The following is a 17,832-nucleotide window of genomic DNA, read 5'->3' on the forward strand; positions in this document are numbered from 1 at the left end:
GTGTGTGTTTTTTGTTTGGGGGGGGGGGGGGGGGGGGTAATTGGTATGTAGCAATGGAGTGGCAACGGAATGAGCATATCCAAATCCATTCCTAATTATATGATTCGTATGATTATGTTTAGGAATACACATTCCCGTGGGATTCTCATTCCCTTAGATAAGGATTGGCCGTTCCCTCCTTCAACATGGTATTAGCTATTCCGAACATGTTGGGAATGAGTGTTTTCTTTTCTTTTCTTTTTTTTTTTCTTTTTCCTCGTTTTAGTTTATTATGTAGTTTTAATTGTTACATTAAATTTAAATACTTTTTGTATCTAGTATTGAGAAATAATTGTATATGCTTGCTAATCAAAGAGTAATACTAGCTGGACTGCTTGATTATTTTTATTAATTCAAAAGTATTTCTTTCGCCGTGCATTGAAGAAATAATTGTATATGCATTATGGTTAAACACATCATTTGGTTGTTCAAATTAAACTTTTTTTTCCGGGGGAGGGTGGGAGAGAAAAATATTTTCTATATCTTTATTGAGTCAATAAATTGTTTCTTATGTAAATAAATAATTTTTTCACATATATATATATATATATTTCCAATAACATGAGATGTTTAATAAATTACTTATAACCTTCTATAAGCAATTTTAAAATACTACTATTATTCAATTGAATGCAACATATTTAGTAAAATATGAATAAGTAATTTTTTAGAAAAATATTACTAAAGGCATATTTGTCATAAAACTAATTTCATTTCATTACTAATGATTGTTTACTAATTATTAATTGGATCAACTAAGGAATTATTGTGTGTACTGGTATGCTATTCAGAAGTGGTTCATTTCCTGTTCTTATTCCATTCCACTTATTTCTGTTCCTGCATATCAATTATGCCCTTAATGATATGTTTTGACATAGTTTAAATAACAATGAGAATGAACTTCTGCATGTGGAAAAGATATATGACACATACTTTAGGAATGTTATCTTTAAGTTATTGCTTGTTTTGCATATATACATTTTAGGCATATGAAAACAATGAAGCAAAAGGTTCATACTGCACATAGATGTATACCCTTCTCTTTCCAGATTAACAGAGATGGAAGGTTTCTTTTTATCCAGTATTTATAGCTGTTTATCAGTCATAAAACAAAAAGTATATATGGAGTTTAGATTGGAAATAAGTTACTAACTTTCCCTATACAAGTACATGCTGATTATTATCTTGTTACTATCAACATTATTTATGATATTTCTAGTTTCCTCTCAAGTCTGTGTATGGCTTTTCTCTCTAGGATCCACTTTCCAGCAGAAAATATGCAAATAACCTAGATCCAATCTTCTTTAGAACGAAAGAGCAAAGAGATGGACTTACAGAAGATATTCGGTTATCATGCTCAGGTGGTTCCGATGCCAATCTGACCATTGCTTTCTTCTCCTTGCTTTTCTCTTTTCCTTCCCCCCTGATTCATGGTTTAGGGTTTGAAATCAGGCAGTGAAAATGGCTTGGTATCAGAACCCACTCAGTCAAAGATGGATTTCCTTGGACCTGGTTTGAAATCAGAGAAACAGAAAAAGAAGTTTGAGAAGGAAAAGGTTAAGGCATTCTCCGTTTCTTAATGACTATCTGGAGTTCAATACTGTTTCTACGACAACCAAAAAAATTTTGTATTAGGAATTCTCTCAGTGAATACATATTACCTGTCAATTAAGGACCTCATGATTTTGCCATTTGTATGTTCGATATTTTTTATTTACTCGAGTAAACTTAATAGAACAGAGAAGTCTGGTTGATACAGGTTGTAATTTCCCATTAACTTTGTTTTACTGTTTATTTGGTTTTTTAAATCATTGAAATGGTTCTGAAAGATATCTGTGGCAAATTCCTGATTGCTGTGGTTTCTCAATGAATATGCCTTGTGCTTAGTAAATTTTATCTCTATCATGATGAGATGAACCTAAGTATGTTTATGAATTGTTGTATCAGGGAAATTCATCTATCTTAAGATTTTTCCATAGTCCTGATGCTTACTCTTTTCCTGAGCATGCCTGTCTGAAGACTTTTCAAGAGAGTGGAGCATCTTCTTCTGGTAATTGTTAATCTTTGCCGATTGAAGAAAAGTTTCTTTCTGCACCCCCCCGTCCAACTTCACACCTTCAGCATGATCATTTTATTATATTTATTGGAGTTGCATATATTTGGTTTGATTGTCGAGTAGTAAGTAATGGTTGCCATGAATCTTTGAAAGGTAACTTGCTTCAAGAAAACAAGCAGCCAACGGCAGGAACCACATGCAGTTTGGGTCGAAATGATGCATGGAGTTACAAGAGGGATGAGATTGACCCTACTGTCTTGAATGAATTACCACCTGAAATTCAGGCAGAAGTGCGAGGTTGGCTTCATCCTCAGAAGCGGGCTAAAACTGTAAAAAAGGGTTCCAGTATTGTTCACTATTTCTTGTCAAAGGCAGACTTATAGATGTTCGCTGCCTATCTTCAAGTTGGTTATCCTACTGATGAGTGGTCTTCTATACTGTCGAGGAGAGACCAAAATTCAAGTAATTAACAGCTGCTTCTTGTGTCTGGCTTGAAGTAGTTGTGTGGAAGGCACCTCTCCATCTGTGTGACAGAGAAATGCCTCAGTGTTGGTGATTTCCTCTTGTAACAATAATATGTACAGTTAAAGATGTAAACTCTAAGTGTCTGAAATAACATGTTTTTAGTAATAATTAGCTGGTTATCACAAAGCATCAGTAGATTCACCTGTGAGATAATTAATGTTGATGTCTATGACAATCTCAAAGCCTTTTTCTTTTCATCCTTGTAAGCTTACATGCCACATTGGCAACTATTTTTCGGTAAAAAAAGATCAGAAATCTGCACAATCACAAATTGCAATTTTTTTTAGATTTATAGGATAAAAAAGTCAACATAGGCTGGAAACGGGGTTAGAGTTCTCCTGATTTGCTTGGTAGCCAAGATCAACGGGTTCAAATTTATCAGATCATAATCAATGTTTTTCAAAGATAATTTAATCATTGTAAATGAAAAAGTATTTAAATAGCCTAAATTGAAAAGCAAAAGTGGCAAATACAAAAATACCCGTTTCCATTGTCTTGAGTATATATGAAGACTGAAATGAAATGTTTTGTATAATATGATATATAGCTACCTTATATTTATGCTGTATTGTTTTTGTTTTGATCGGTAAATGGGTTTTCGTCGTCCCCCAGCCCCCACCACAAGAACAAGGAATATGTAGTTAGCTTTGTTTCATTTACTCTTTGGATTTGATGAGGAAAGATGTTTCTCCATGTAATTAATCATTTGTTTGATTCTTTCTCCTTGAGATACGATCAGAAGAGAAACTTGTAAAGGGAGAAGAAGAATCTGAGGGAAGAGCAGATGATCCTGTTGTGCACGCAAAGCCGTGTGTGTCTATGATGTGTGTCATGTCTGGAAATCAGAGTTACATGTATAGATATTAATGATGGATGTAAATTTTCATGAGAAAAGAGCAATGAACAACAACGGTGAGATGGAGCATAGCCAGAGCCAGAACCAGAGGTGGCTGCCAAAGCGTATAATCTTGGTCCGTCATGGTGAGAGCATGGGGAACAAGGACGAAGGGATCTATGGCATTTTGCCGGATCACAGCATTCCATTGTCTCCGCAGGGCATCCAGCAGGCCAAGCAAGCAGGCACCCTCATCAGGGAACTTTTAGACCGTGACTCCAAATGGAAATGGAAAGTCTACATCTATGTCTCCCCTTACGAACGCACCAGGTCAACCCTGAGGGAAATAGGCCGGGCTTTTCCCAAAGGCAAAGTGATTGGTGCGAGAGAGGAGTGCAGGGTGAGAGAGCAGGATTTTGGGAATTTCCAGGATGCCAAGAAAATGAAACAGCTCAAGGAAATTAGGAACAAGTTTGGAAGATTCTTCTATCGCTTCCCGGAGGGAGAGTCAGGGGCTGATGTCTATGATCGAGTCTCCAGTAAGTTTCTAATATGTAATTATTTGAAAATTGAAATAGGGGTTTCTATAGATCTAATCAAAACTAGTAATACATTCTCTCTCTCTACAGTGAAAAGTTGTTGCTTCTCTCTCTCTCTCTTTGTGTTGTGCGTTTTTCTTGAATCAAGATTTGTGAATGAATGTGGGGTGCAGATTTTCTCGAGTCTCTATGGCGGGATATAGAAATGAAGAGGTTTCCTCAGGAGACGGGGGAGGAAGTGAATCTTGTAATTGTATCACACGGGCTGGCAATTCGGATCTTTCTGATGAGGTGGTTCAGGTGGACGGTGGAGCAATTCGAGGTGTTGAAGAATCCAAAGAACTGCGAGTTTAGGGTGATGCAGTTAGGAGGAAGGGGAGAATACAGCTTGGCCATTCATCACGATGATGAAAAGCTCAAGGCATGGGGACTTTCGGCGGAGATGATAGCAGACCAGAAACTTAGAGCATGGGGGGGGGGCCCAAAAGAAAGAGGAGGAGGAGGAGTGTATGTGGTTTGATGCTTTCTTTTACCCTCCACAACAACAAGAGGAGAGTAGTGGGGAACATGAACATGAAGCCTGAAAGAAGCCCTTTCTTCTCCTAATAATTCAATTACTTGTGATGTGATGTGATGCTCTGTCTCTCTTTCTACTACTCTGCTTCCTGCATTACCATTTACTGTACCACTAATCCAAACAGCTATTAATTGCCAAAATTTTAACCACTGCTGAATTTTAAAACATTGCTTTCTTCAACTCTTATTCTTGTTGTAAAATGATGTATTCATTATATTATGCCACTGTTTTCAGTTTATATCTCAAATTTACTTATTATCATGACTCTAACATACTAATTTAAGTACCAAAAATTTAATTAGATCAATTTAAATTCGCATTCTATATGTATGTAAGCATACGCAAGCGGGATCCAATGATTTTTTAAATCTGGCATTCCTAGCACTGCACGGGATCAGAATTGTCCTCTTCTGGAAAAACTAACAACCTTTGGGGTCAAATTGAAAATAATTAAAAACTTTCTGGATTTCCAAACACATACACTGAAGCTTGGAAGAAAAGGCAGCTTACCAAAATATATACTCCCGCTGCTCCTCTCAAACTCCGATATTCATCCACCCCTTTTAACGTTTTTTCTTTAATTATTCATTCCATTTTGCCAGATCCATATTCCCATCTTCCATCAGGTTCTTCTCTCCTCCTCACTCTCTACTTGTCTATTTATTTGGGCTGTATTTTTTCCTTTTGCCTGAATTTCAGTTTCATTTTCTGTTTCTATCACTAATTTTCGCTTGTGGGGATTCCCACAAAGTGCATTAATAGGAACTTGTTTCCTCTCTGGGTTTCTTGTTGGTGGAGTTATAATATTGAAATTAGGGCAGAGGAAAAGTAAAATCATGCAAAAGTAGATGAAAACATGGACTCCACTAAATTCCGACCTGAATAATCCCTATTTTATGAAATTTTGTATTGTGGCTTCTATCCTATTGTATCTTCTTTTATGTCTTCTAGTTAGATATGATGCTTACGCCGCTCGCTGCTAGGGCTTTTCATATTGTGTACTGGTGTTGTACGAGTAATGCTTGAAACTTTTTACCATTGTCAACGAAAAATTTAGGTATAGATTCAGAATTACCTTCTCCGGTTTTTGCTGCACGATTATCTCAATTGCGAAGATATAATCTTTGTGTACGAAATCAAACTGATATCTTTAAATGGAGCGGGAATGGGAACATTCTGTTTACGGCATGTAAAATAGCCCACATAATGGTGGAAATTTAATGGTTTACGGTTTTCTCAGTTTCTTTTATCTGCCTCAAGTAAATTGAAGTTGGCTGCCAACGATAACTTATCTAATTCTTCGCTTCCGTCTTATCCTTATTCTTTTTCGGTTCATCCTATGAATGTTGTACTTCCTGTATCATCATCATCATCATCCTGTGTTGGGTATTTGGCAGCTTGATCTCATTATTCAAGCATTTCTGTGTAGAACATAATATGTCGCGGAGATATGACAGTCGGACAACAATCTTCTCCCCAGAAGGTCGCCTTTACCAAGTTGAGTATGCAATGGAGGCGATTGGCAATGCAGGGAGTGCCATAGGCATATTGTCTAAAGATGGGGTTGTGCTGGTTGGTGAAAAGAAAGTGACTTCCAAGCTTTTACAGACCTCCGCGTCCACTGAGAAAATGTACAAGATTGATGACCATGTAGCATGTGCTGTTGCTGGTATTATGTCTGACGCTAACATCCTTATTAACACAGCAAGAGTCCAAGCTCAGCGGTATACTTATGCCTACCAAGAACCAATGCCAGTTGAACAACTAGTTCAATCCTTGTGTGACACCAAGCAAGGCTACACCCAGTTTGGTGGACTTCGTCCATTTGGTGTTTCATTCCTATTCGCAGGTTGGGATAAGAACTATGGTTTTCAGCTCTACATGAGTGACCCTAGTGGAAATTACAGTGGTTGGAAGGCTGCAGCTATTGGAGCAAATAATCAGGCAGCTCAGTCAATGCTTAAGCAGGACTACAAGGATGATCTCACGAGGGAAGAGGCTGTTCAGCTTGCTCTGAAGGTGCTTAGTAAGACAATGGATAGTACTAGTCTCACTTCGGAGAAGCTGGAGTTGGCAGAGGTCTTCCTCTATAATGGAAAAGTTAAGTACCAGGTGTGCTCGCCAGAGGCGTTGAGTAAGCTGTTACTGAAGTCTGGAGTTACTCAACCTGCAGCAGATGCTTCTTAAGCTCAGTATTTTGATCAAACTTACTGTCTCAACTTGTTTTGCTGTATGGTTAAGTTCATGCTTATCGAATGTGATGTCCGATGTTGAATTCTATCCGAGATGCAGTTTGCCATTTGAATGTTTGCTTTTTTAACTTTTTCCCTTTTTTTCTGCCCCTGGTATGTTTATGATGCAGTTTGCCATTTGAAAGTTTGCTTTTTTTACTTTTTCCCTTTTCTTCTGCCCCTGGTATGTTTTCATAAATGTAATGTTGGCTAGCAAAGATAGAGCACGACATGCTGAGTTCAAAACATCAAAATGCTTTTGAGTTTGTTGAGTTCAAAACATCAAAATGCTTTTGAGTTTGTTTTGGTAATTTTCAGTTTGGTTGGCTAGCAAAGATAGAACACGACATGTTCAGTTCAAAACATCACTATGCGTTTGTGATTGTTTTGGTAATTTTCAGTTTAGTTGCCGAAATTGGTTAAACAGATTTGCTCTAGAACACAGCCTGTAGCAAATTGAGGGTATTCCTTGAATTACATTAGATTTTCCTTCAACAGCATACAAAAAATCGGCAAGTAAGCAGCACCTTGTAATCCGCAAATAGATATTTATGTTGTTTACTGAAATGCAATAGCTGCCTCAGTCAAAATATGAAAGAAATGCGGAAAAGAGGAGGGCATGCATTAACAAGTACAAGTATTTTCCATGTGCCAGTTGTCCCGATAGAAAAATGAGACAAAATGCGTTTATAACTTAAAATTGGAAACAAGTCATTTTAGGAAGCCAGTGGCTGGGAAGAAAGCAAATCTTGTACGGCTGCCAAGTTAGGCAGCACAGTAGCACCAGATTTCCTCCAAGTCTCAGCATCTGGCGTCTTAAATCTATCTAACAACAGAGCATGCATTCCCACGCTCTTCGCTGGCAAATAGTCCTTACGCATGCTGTCTCCAATATGAAGAGCCTCTTTGGGTGCTATGTTCCCTGCCCTCTCCAAGGCTATCTGATACATTCTTGGGTCTGGCTTCTCTACACCTTCCAGACCTGAGAATACGCCAAAGTCCCATTCTGATCCCTGAACAAATTTCAAGATATCGTACTATCAGCAGAGAAGAGGAACAACGTCGTTTTTTGGTGAAATAAGAAAACACACAAAATTCATATGTCATGGTACTCCATATTTACCTGATGTAAACCCAATGCTGGAAGGATTACATCCTGATACCTATACTCTGCATTGCTCACAATTCCAACAATAATACCCTCACCACGAAGCCATCTCAGGAATGGCTGTGAATCTGGAAAGATGGTATACGGTGCAGAGGAACCAAAGGTAGCATATATGCGTTTGAAAACCTTCTCGAATGTTTCTTCATCATAATCGTATCCTGCCTGCAAGCAGGTCAACATTAGAAAAACAAGCTGCTGAAAACCCAAACTTATGGCTAGCATTGATATGTATTCACACAGTTTCCTAGCAAATATTCTGCAGACAATGGAAAGGAAATCTTTCATGCAAATCCAATGTCTCTTACCCGGACAAAAGAATCCCGTACGCATGTCTTCCACCAGACAATGTTGGGTATCTTATCTGCAAACCCAAAGCATGGATGCTTTCTTGCCATATCTGTATAAGCAAGTTTAAAACCCTCATGTACTCGTTTATAGTCGGGACATGGGAGTCCAATTGATTTTGCTGCCATGCAATAATAGTCGCCAAGCTCCCCTTTATAAGCGATTAGAGTGCCAGTAACATCAACCGTTATCAGACGTAACTTTGTTAGCATGGACATTTCGAAGAGAATGCAATAGAATGCTGAGGCCACAATGAGTAAGCAAAAACACAGAGACTCGAATGTTAAGCTCCCATGGCAAATTGAAAACCCCTGCATCCAGTATAGTGCATCAAAGGGAGTTCTAATATGTAACTCAGGCATGAAAAATTTCCAAGTCATCTAAAACATATTTCACACAAACTTTTGGAACCCACTCTTTCATTCATGAGAAAATGGTTAACAAGTAAAACGCCTCTCTAACAGAACTTTAAGGGATTTAAGTTATACCACTTCAAATACATTAAAATGCTTGTTGCCACTTGTTTCATATGATGATCATACTTCAATTTTATCTAAAGTTCCTAGTGCTTATTTTGTTCAAGTAGAATACATTAATGGGAGACTTGTTTTCATGAAGAAATGATTCCTCTCCACTTTCTTCAGTTTCCTCAGGAGTGAATCAATCTATTCCCTCCAGATACGGTAATGCGAGCTTTGATGAGGGAATCTCCTATACAGTACTCAACTATAGTAAACAAGACAAGATGGTGAGTCATGACAAAATTAGCGTCTAGGTTCAGACAAGCTAAAAATATTAGGTGATGTGTGCAGGCAAGATATGAAGACAGGGATAAGTATCATGGAAATACAGGGGTGGATCGACATATCTTGTAGCATAGAGGTTGTTCCTGATCCTGAATGAGGGAGGAGCAGGCAGTGCCAGAAATTAATGAAAAAGTGGGTGTGGTAGGGTCATTCATTGAGAAGACACCCCGCCCACAGGGGGAGGTATTGGTAAAAGCATTAGGGTAGAGAATTTAACAGCTTCAGATACATGAATGTGAATTGGGAGAAGAGGACAGGAGAGGAGTTGTGAGTCAACTATCTATCCATCAAGGGGATTATTTAGGAAGATGATCTATGCATGTCGTAGTTAAACTTAATTTGGGAATAGGAATGAATTGGGCAGTCATATGATCGGAAATGAATCAATCTCAAGAGAAATGAGAAAATAGGGGGCTGAACTCCTGATAAAATTGAATCTATCCGATTGTAACATAAATGAGAAATTAGGCAAGAAAATAAAAACCGAGAAAGCAAGTGGAGGTAATGAAATTACCACACAGAGAGAGAGAGGTATGAGTGAGATTAATGGAGAAGGATTGCTAATTTGATGAAGGGTAAGGTAGGTATGGGTTATCTTCCTCTTCCTCTTCTGCTCTTCGGCTCTTCTCCAACACGCAAACAAATGCTTTTTTTATATTTAGCGATACCAAATTGCTTCTTCTTCACCTCTCACAATCTCCTCTTCTTCTTCAGTATTCAGTCTTCAGTCTTCAGTCTTCAGCCTCTCTATTCTGTAAAGTAGTAATAGCTTTCCTTTTCCTTTGCCTTTGCCTGTTTGTGTTATTACACAACAACAAATCTTTCTAACATGGGGTAGGATTAAATTAAGTGTGGGATTGGAGATTGAGAAATGTGAAAACCGGAGCGGAGAATGGGAAAACCATGGGTGGGTGAGTGATAAATCAATATAATGCTGCGGACTGCCCACTGCTTTTCATTTTCCATTTCCAATGCTATTAGTATTAGTCTTAGGCCATCATCTCTTTTCCTTCCTTCATACAATTGGGCAGCCCATCACTTCTATTCAGCCCAATAACCCCCTTTTTCTTTTACTAAATCTTAAATTGATAGAGAGTTGGCGGCGAGTGCGAGTCCCCACCCTCCGGACTCCGGCTGACTATTAGGGTGAGTGGGAGTGAGAGTGAGAGTGAGAGCCTCCGGACGGACGCTATAGTTGATTGATACACAGACACTAGTTGTGATTTGGTTCCTCACATCACTTTTATAATACTTGCTAATGTTGCTATCTTCACACTCACTCACCTGCTGCTGCCTCTCACCCGTTTGATTATATTCCTCTCTCACACATAACTACTACTTCCAATTTCCCAACTTTTTTATACCACCGCTATATATGCTAGCTGCTAACTCCTAACTCCTAACTCTTCTTCCTGCTTTTCTTTTCTTCAAGTAATACTATTAGTAATAATACTAATAAATGGATTCTGCGGATGAGGTCCCTATTGGGTTGCTTCAAACTCTTCCACCCGTTGAGTTTTGCTGTGTATATGGCTCCTCCCTCCACCCAAACAATTCTCACATTCACACATCCATGATAGACTACATTCTTGGTGTCCCAGATCCCCAACAATGGCACGCTCAGGTATATATTCAACTTCAATCAACTTTCTTCTTTCCTATACCCATGTGCTTTACTAACTCACTGCCTTTTTCATTTCAAGAATCTCAACATGAATCGCCATCATTATGCATCATGGATGGTCCACCTTGGTGGAGCGCGCCTGGTTATACTTTATTTCTCTCCTCTCATTCTCAATTTTACTTTCTTTTAAATTTCATATCTATCTATATATCCTGCTAGATTACTGAAGTCGCAGATGACATTGGTGTTGGCGTGCACTTCAATCCCTATGTCTCTCACAAGAATCGGGTACTTTTTTTTTTCCCCCTCTTAATTCTTCTTAGTATATTTTATCAAGTTGTGCCGAGCGTGCAACTGTACTTGAAATTACATACATATATGGCCCCCTATTGAGCTGTCTATACTTGCGAGTCTTTGCTTCGACATAATGATCATTTTGACACGACACTCTTCCAGATGTTCAAGTACGGTGTTGTGCGGATGCATGATCTTGTTCAGGACATTCTGGGGTGGGACAAGTTCTATCTGAGTGGCCGTCTTCAGAAACCTGTATGTCTTGCTTTATTATTTTTCTCTCCTGTGAATTCATTTCTTAGTTATTTATCATTACCATGTTACATTACTTATTAAAGTGTACTAGTGGAGGTTTCATGAGCGCTTGCCGATTCAGAAAGGTCTTCCAGTTAGATCGTAACATCATAACCATTTTAGCACAATTTAATTGTTACAATAGTTCATTTGATTCAACTGCCTAAGTTTGCACATACACTTTGTGTACCATCTATTTCGTTAGTGAAGAAATGATTAATACATCATCAATGATGTACATACAGGACTAACATGAGTCGATTCTATATTTAGCATTGGCATTTTTATTTTAATCTTTTTTCAATTTGAATCATGAATTCATGCACTTTCCCTCCATACTTCATTCCAACTTCCCACCTTTACCTGTGGTTTGTTTTTCTCTTAATCGACATTTGCTCACATTCTAATTTATATATAACATTGAAGTCATCTTCCTGTTTCAGGTTAATGTCATAGTGGATAACTTGGAAATAAAAAAACTCAACTCCGCGAATTTGAAAGCTGCAACTTCTGCTGCACTCCTCCTTTTGCCGTCAGAGTTTAGTGAGGTTTGGTTCTTTCTGCGATCATGTGAAGTTGAAAAGCATAATATGTACTATTTGCATTTGTTGTATTTGCAGGAAGAGTTGTATGCCAAAATATGTAGCCTATCATACATGGGTGACCTGCGAATGCTTTTTGCAGAGGATAAAAACAAGGTAAATATGATTGAAACTCTAATGGAGAATTTGGCACGAGAATTAGGTTCTAAATTCCTTGAATGGTTTGTGCTTCTGAGATTGCGCATATAACATTCAAGTCATATCTGCACATTGTGATCTGTCTCAACTTTTATAGCGATGATGGTGGTATCCACTTGCAAGATACAAGTTGAGATAGGTTACTCCGTCTGATATCCTGTTGACAGATAACTTGCTATATCAGAAATTGAGGATAAATCTGCTTCAGTTCTATGCCATTACATGTTATTAAGTAAATTGAGTTCATCTTTTTCATTATATCTGGCTCAGTTCTTTATAGATATATGTGGGGCTTTCTCTTTCCTGAAGTGCTTGAATCACTAGAGAACTAATCCCTAGTTTCTTGGCATGTGTATTTAACCTATATGTATTTTTTCGCAGGTGAAAAAGATTGTGCAAGGACAATTTAAGTTATTCAAAACAATGTATAGACCAATTTTAGAAGAATTTGCTGCACGGGACTTGTTCAGAATATCATCTTCTGTTGATCAAAAAGTAAACATAATTCAGGTTTGTCCAAATCTTCAAGCTCCAATTGTAACTACCTCCCAAAGTTAAGTGTTGAAATCTTTGTTGGGCATCTTCTCTCGATTAAGTCAATGGTCGTTTTAAGTGACATTTTGTTTAAAAACACAACAATAGGGGAGGAGGTCTATTTGCCTTTAATGAAGAGTTGTTTATCTTTCCATGGCCTAGGGGGAAGTTCTTTATGCCCTTTACATTGCTGCCATATGCTCCATAAGTTTTGTGTGCTTGCAGACTTCCAGTGCTATCAGGAGCTAAACAATATATTTGGGAAAATTTTAATGATTTTAATAACAATTGGTGCTTGATAGACTGTAGGTGAATGATGTGTTGCGAAAATTACTGGTTTTTGGAGGCCTTAAAATAGTTAACATTCACGCTGGTGATATGCCTAAGCTATTTGCTCTTGCAAAGGCATCTTAGATTGAAAAGTTTTCATTTTTATTCTTTATTTTCTGGCTGTATATGCTCTTAATTAATCTACAAATTAGCAAATATGAGAAGCATTTCCTACCTCGACAAAGCAAAATTATACTGTTTACACATAGGCTCAAAGATTTATACTCATTTATCAAGAAAATACCTATAGAAAAGATTGCTATCAAGATATCTGATGTGCTCGACTTGTCAAGTCAGGATTGTGGATTGTCTACCGCATGCTCCCTTGTGTCTTCTCTTCCTTTGCCACTCAGAAACCAGATGGGAATAAAGCTTGGAGAGAAGAAAGTATTTGATGAATCTGGTATGTTGTACTATATGTGGGTAATCTACTTGCCAAATTATTTACTTTTTTCTTTTACAACAAAAAAACTATGGTATTGTTATGTGAAGCTTTACCATTTCCTTAAATTTACAATTCACAATCATGAAGGTCGAGCCGTACGGAAAGTGGTAATTAAGTCTAAGGAGGAGGCTGCAGATTGCATGCGGAAGATTCTGAGACAAAAAGTTATGGTTTCAAGTGCAAGACAGGCTGTTGCTGGTCTACTGACTGTTGGTGTAGTCCATGGATTAAGATACGTCGGAAGTAAAATGCACAAGGCATGGAAGTCATGGTGGTAATACTTTACACTATATATTTAGTGGTGTAGAATGACTTCTTGTGAATGCAATAGTTATAAATGGAATGCGGGATTACAGTTTTAGTTCAGTTGCTGCTAATTGTTTAGGAAATTGAAGCAAAGGAAAAATTAAAGAAAGGGGTTCCCTACTGCTAGAACTATGCTCCCTTTGGTTCCCTGCACGTTAAGGAATGACATAATGCATGCTACAATTATTTGGTTTAAGTATATATGTAGTTAGAAGCGTGGTAAAAGTTGAATTATCATGACCTGTGTATGGATGTGGAATTCGACACAGTAAGCATAGGAGATAAATATTTGTATCATTGGTTGCCTGGATCAACAATAATGACAGGGAGATACAGTAGTCATATTTGATCACTTCTTATAAACTAATTTTGAATTTTGGGAGACTAAATTTTCATGAGCACACCAATTAATAGACAACCCAACCATTTGTCCGTTACTGCATTGTCGAGTGCCTTGCATGATCTTCCCGAAATAATGGAATCTTCAGAAATTTCCTGGCCACCAGGATGTAGAGATATTTGTTTTATTCAGGAATAATATTAACGTGATCAATTACCGATTTGATAGGTGCGAAAAATTATGTTGCCATAGGACGTTTTGTCTTGCCAAGTTCCCATCATCATAAATAATATGTTACAAGATAATTAGAATTAAGTTGAATCGATATTATCGTATTATACGGACATATACAGCTGAACGCCAGATTCACATTGGATAAGCAGCTCTACTCATTTTCTCCAATAACATAATCCGAAAATGACCATCCCACCAAGAAACTAACGACAAGCACGGCCAGACAGTCTTAGTCTCTCTCTTGAAACAAGCCAAATACAAGGAAACTTTTTTCCCTAACTCCCTGCAATAGACGGTTACTAGACCTCTTGATTGAGCAATTAATTAGTTGTATGACAATATTTGCAAACTGCTGCCACCCATTAACAACTCACTTCAACAATAGCACGAGCAAAAGGCATGGGACTAGAAGGAGAAACAGGCACTCAGGACCAACCAAGAAGTTACTGAAGGTAGAGCAAACAAGTTTTCCTAGAGAAGTCCTTTGAGAATTGGAGTTCCTACATATTTCCCTTGTCACCGACAAAAGCCAGATTCAAGGACAGTCTCCTAAGTAGGTCGCTTGTGGATCTCCGCAAACAAAGTGAAAACAGCATGAAATGCTACCTTAATTGGTGGGATATCACCTGGTTTGGATTTGGGTCTGATATCGGTGCTGGCATATTCCTGCTTACTGGCGAGGAAGTACATGATCATGCAGGACCAGCCATTGTCTTATCATATATAGCTTCAGGCATCTCAACAATGCTGTCTTTTGCTACACTTGAATTTGCAGTAGAAATTCCTGTTGCTGGGAGATCATTTGCTTACCTTAGAGTGGAACTAGGAGATCTTGCCGCACTCATAACAGGTAATATACTTCTTGAATCCATGATTGGAAGTGCAGTAGTTGCTAGATCTTGGATGTCTTACTTTATCACTCTTCTGGACCGATATCCCGATTCATTACACATACATACAAATATCAAGGATAGATCCAGTTGATGTTGCGGTTCTACCAATAGCATCTATGACAAGTGCTAAACGAACTTCCTACTTGAATTGGATTGCATCAGCTGTCAAGACGGAGGTCATTTTATTTATAATAGTGACGGGATTTGCTCACACAAAGACATCCAATTTAAAACCTTTTTTGCCCCACGGTGCTGCAGGGATCTTCTAAGCAGCAGTTATTGTGTACTTTGTCTGTGGAGGATTTGACAGCATTGCAACTATGGCAGAAAAAACAAGAAACCCGGGCAGGGGGCACACCTTTACATTGCTAGGATCAATGTCAATTGTAACTGTTATATATTGCTTGATGGCACTTTCATTGAGCATGATGCAAAAATACACAGATATAGAGCGCAATGTAGTTTACTCTTTAGCTTTTCAGAACGTGGGAATGAAATGGGCAAAATACGTAATTGCCTTTGGAACACTCAAGGGAATGACCACTATTCTTTTAATCGGGGCACTTGGACAGGCATGCTAGACTCATATTGCACGATTCCACCATGGTTTGCGTTTGTTCATCCAAAGACGGGAACTCCTATATATGCAACACTTCTCATAACCTTATCCAATGCTTGTATTGCTTTCTTTTCAAGCTTGGATGTTTTGATATCCTTATTGTCTATAAGCACATTATTTATATTCATGATGATGGCAGTTGCACTTCTGGTAAGGAGGTACTGTGTGAGAGGAACCACACCTAGAACTAATCTTCTGAAATTGGCTATATTCTTGTTTATTGTTGCTTCTTCCATGAGCACTTCTGCTTACTGGGGCCTACACCCCAGAGGCTGGGCTGGCTACACAATCACTGTCCCCTTTGGTTCTTAGGGACTTTGGTTGTCCCTGCAATGTGAGGTCTCCACGCCCAAGAATAATCCGCGAAGTTTTCACTTTTACTCGGAACTAAAAAGTCGTCCTAGCATCATACTGGTAGTTTGTGGCTCAGAGTTCCAAGTCGGGTGTTGTGGGATGCCCAATTAGTTCTTTTTAAATCAGGACAATCTAATCAAACAAAAGTTCCAAGTTTGGTGTTGTGGGAAGCCCAATTAGTTCTTTCTATATGGGACAATCTAATCAAGTAAAATCAGCGGATAGTATCATTTTCTTATATACGTGTATAGGTTCGGCCCTGCAACATGATGCAATGAACTCAAGGAACTGAGATTCAGGTAGACCTTGTGTGGGGAGGGGATCAGAGACTCTTGGCCAAGTGAACTTCAACTCTCACCTACTACCATAATGCAGGCATGAGCTGAAGTTCTTGGTACCAAAACTTGGACTACCAATCAAATCTGAACCTAGCAAAATCCTAGAATTTGATTTTCGTAGGAGTCACAGATTGACACTGTGATTCTATACTTGGATGAAAACAAAGCCAGAGAAGAAGGAACTACCAATAATTAGTAATCTGAGAGGATGCAGGCAGAGATGTAGGATCACATCATGAAGAGGACAACTTTTGTACAAAAATATGGAGATTTTACCCAAGAAATCCCACTTGAGATTGAAGACAGGTCACAATAATTATCAGAACCAATTTAGTCAAATAGACTGATGGTTGCAGCCTTGTAGATTCCACCACCAGAATTACTCAATCATTTTAAAGAAACAATAGCAAGATTAAACATGGGAAATCAATGTCAAAAAGAAACAAACAGCAGCCATACTCAAGTTGAAGTGTTTGTGATCACTCCTCAAAAGGGAGAAATCCACATAAATCTTACATATTAAACTAACAAAAAGTAATGGAAACACTAAAGTCGATCAGCGCAACCTCCTAGCCTCCCTCTCGGACTCGAGCAATGTGAGAATATCGCCCTCCCTAACAGGTCCCTTGACATTTCTCATAATGAAACGGTTCTGATCATCGATAAACTTGACTCTGACCTGAGTGACTTGGCCACGAGAGCCAGTCCTGCCCATAACCTTAACCACTACTGCATGCTTGATTTGTGAATCCATTCTGCATAAAGAGAGTATCAGGGAAAAGCTGAGGTGATAATAAGACTAAGCAAAGTAAATTCAGAAAGCACATTTCAGTTGTAAGGAAAAATAAGGAGAATCGAAGAAGTAAAAACATAAGAAGACACAGAATCAATAATATGAAGACGCAACATACTGGAAGGGGCACAGTGGTAGGTGCTTTGATAATTATTTTCAACAATAACAATAAGCATAAACAAAACAGTTAAAAAACAAATCAGAGAACCTAAACTCCATAAAACATTAGATTGAGTTTGAATGCAGAACACACAAACATAAAGGGAAATAGGCAGCAACCATAAATCAGCTACACAACTATAATAAAAAAACCTCACCACCAAACGGATAGAAGAAATAAAAGCGTTAAAAACATGGAAGAGGATTGAGAAGGAACCTGAAGAGCCAAGGGAGAAAGAAGAACGGCAGAGAGGAATTGAGAAGTGTTATAAAACCCTAGGAGGAGGTTGAAGTTGGTGTTTTGGATTATATAGTAGCGTGGGAGGGGATTTAAATTACGATTGTACCCTTGTTGAATAAAACTTTTCCACCTTAACTCTCTTTATCCACCAATTTTATTAAGGGTAAATACTA

At 38.2% G+C, this 17,832-nt stretch overlaps 5 protein-coding genes and 2 pseudogenes across 11 annotated transcripts in view; 5 read left to right on the forward strand and 2 right to left on the reverse strand.

Annotated features, from left to right (window-relative positions):
* The window catches only part of LOC105175902 (DNA polymerase eta), a 7,616-nt gene extending 4,888 nt beyond the window's left edge, over positions 1 to 2,728 (forward strand). For 3 of the 4 annotated variants that reach the window (XM_011098546.2, XM_020698227.1, XM_020698226.1), the window contains 4 exons: positions 1,295 to 1,400; positions 1,492 to 1,595; positions 1,987 to 2,089; positions 2,249 to 2,728. In XM_011098546.2, the coding sequence (XP_011096848.1) occupies positions 1,295 to 1,400; positions 1,492 to 1,595; positions 1,987 to 2,089; positions 2,249 to 2,478 (543 nt within the window). In that variant the 3' untranslated portion in view covers positions 2,479 to 2,728. Of the gene's footprint in view, positions 1 to 1,294; positions 1,401 to 1,491; positions 1,596 to 1,986; positions 2,090 to 2,248 lie in introns of those variants that run through there. The other variant, XR_848939.2, reaches the window with a different exon arrangement.
* Positions 3,091 to 5,197, forward strand: LOC105175903 (annotated as a pseudogene).
* On the forward strand, positions 5,048 to 6,961 carry LOC105175905 (proteasome subunit alpha type-4). 2 transcript variants are annotated; one of them, XM_011098548.2, is made up of 2 exons: positions 5,048 to 5,197; positions 6,001 to 6,961. In XM_011098548.2, the coding sequence occupies exon 2, from the start codon at positions 6,009 to 6,011 to the stop codon at positions 6,756 to 6,758; it is 750 nt and encodes a 249-aa protein (XP_011096850.1). In that variant the 5' UTR covers positions 5,048 to 5,197; positions 6,001 to 6,008; the 3' UTR covers positions 6,759 to 6,961. The 2 variants fall into 2 exon arrangements, with proteins under 2 accessions (XP_011096850.1, XP_011096851.1); XM_011098549.2 differs by having other exon boundaries at positions 5,060 to 5,197; positions 5,969 to 6,961.
* Positions 7,395 to 9,951, reverse strand: LOC105175904 (haloacid dehalogenase-like hydrolase domain-containing protein 3). Its single transcript, XM_011098547.2, has 4 exons — positions 9,636 to 9,951; positions 8,276 to 8,626; positions 7,926 to 8,132; positions 7,395 to 7,815 (listed from the first exon to the last, which is right to left on the reverse strand). The coding sequence occupies exons 2-4, from the start codon at positions 8,531 to 8,533 to the stop codon at positions 7,519 to 7,521; spliced, it is 762 nt and encodes a 253-aa protein (XP_011096849.1). The 5' UTR covers positions 8,534 to 8,626; positions 9,636 to 9,951; the 3' UTR covers positions 7,395 to 7,518.
* LOC105175906 (phosphatidate cytidylyltransferase, mitochondrial) lies at positions 10,130 to 13,817 on the forward strand. 2 transcript variants are annotated; one of them, XM_020698228.1, is made up of 9 exons: positions 10,130 to 10,745; positions 10,825 to 10,887; positions 10,965 to 11,033; positions 11,202 to 11,294; positions 11,777 to 11,881; positions 11,954 to 12,031; positions 12,455 to 12,583; positions 13,231 to 13,340; positions 13,470 to 13,514. In XM_020698228.1, the coding sequence occupies exons 1-8, from the start codon at positions 10,581 to 10,583 to the stop codon at positions 13,330 to 13,332; spliced, it is 804 nt and encodes a 267-aa protein (XP_020553887.1). In that variant the 5' UTR covers positions 10,130 to 10,580; the 3' UTR covers positions 13,333 to 13,340; positions 13,470 to 13,514. The 2 variants fall into 2 exon arrangements, with proteins under 2 accessions (XP_020553887.1, XP_011096852.1); XM_011098550.2 differs by having other exon boundaries at positions 10,140 to 10,745; positions 13,235 to 13,340; positions 13,470 to 13,817.
* Positions 14,019 to 16,993, forward strand: LOC105175957 (annotated as a pseudogene).
* LOC105175908 (40S ribosomal protein S28-2) lies at positions 16,857 to 17,785 on the reverse strand. Of its 2 annotated transcripts, none has more exons than XM_011098552.2 (2): positions 17,577 to 17,666; positions 16,857 to 17,221 (listed from the first exon to the last, which is right to left on the reverse strand). In XM_011098552.2, the coding sequence occupies exon 2, from the start codon at positions 17,218 to 17,220 to the stop codon at positions 17,023 to 17,025; it is 198 nt and encodes a 65-aa protein (XP_011096854.1). In that variant the 5' UTR covers position 17,221; positions 17,577 to 17,666; the 3' UTR covers positions 16,857 to 17,022. The 2 variants fall into 2 exon arrangements, with proteins under 2 accessions (XP_011096854.1, XP_011096853.1); XM_011098551.2 differs by having other exon boundaries at positions 16,862 to 17,221; positions 17,636 to 17,785.

This window comes from Sesamum indicum, linkage group LG12, assembly GCF_000512975.1.
Source record: "Sesamum indicum cultivar Zhongzhi No. 13 linkage group LG12, S_indicum_v1.0, whole genome shotgun sequence".
Lineage (NCBI taxonomy): Eukaryota > Viridiplantae > Streptophyta > Magnoliopsida > Lamiales > Pedaliaceae > Sesamum > Sesamum indicum.

What these genes read in the sequence shown, in the direction of transcription:
- LOC105175905 (XM_011098548.2), top strand. Translation starts at nt 6,009, where the DNA reads ATGTCGCGGAGATATGACAGTCGGACAACAATCTTCTCCCCAGAAGGT.
- LOC105175904 (XM_011098547.2), bottom strand. Translation starts at nt 8,533, where the DNA reads ATGTCCATGCTAACAAAGTTACGTCTGATAACGGTTGATGTTACTGGC. An exon ending in TACGGGATTCTTTTGTCCGG is followed by an intron (nt 8,133 to 8,275) that starts GTAAGAGACATT and finishes ACCTGCTTGCAG; the next exon opens with GCAGGATACGATTATGATGA. An exon ending in CAGCATTGGGTTTACATCAG is followed by an intron (nt 7,816 to 7,925) that starts GTAAATATGGAG and finishes AAATTTGTTCAG; the next exon opens with GGATCAGAATGGGACTTTGG.
- LOC105175906 (XM_011098550.2), top strand. Translation starts at nt 10,581, where the DNA reads ATGGATTCTGCGGATGAGGTCCCTATTGGGTTGCTTCAAACTCTTCCA. An exon ending in ACCTTGGTGGAGCGCGCCTG is followed by an intron (nt 10,888 to 10,964) that starts GTTATACTTTAT and finishes ATATCCTGCTAG; the next exon opens with ATTACTGAAGTCGCAGATGA. An exon ending in GAAAGTATTTGATGAATCTG is followed by an intron (nt 13,341 to 13,469) that starts GTATGTTGTACT and finishes ACAATCATGAAG; the next exon opens with GTCGAGCCGTACGGAAAGTG.
- LOC105175908 (XM_011098552.2), bottom strand. Translation starts at nt 17,220, where the DNA reads ATGGATTCACAAATCAAGCATGCAGTAGTGGTTAAGGTTATGGGCAGG.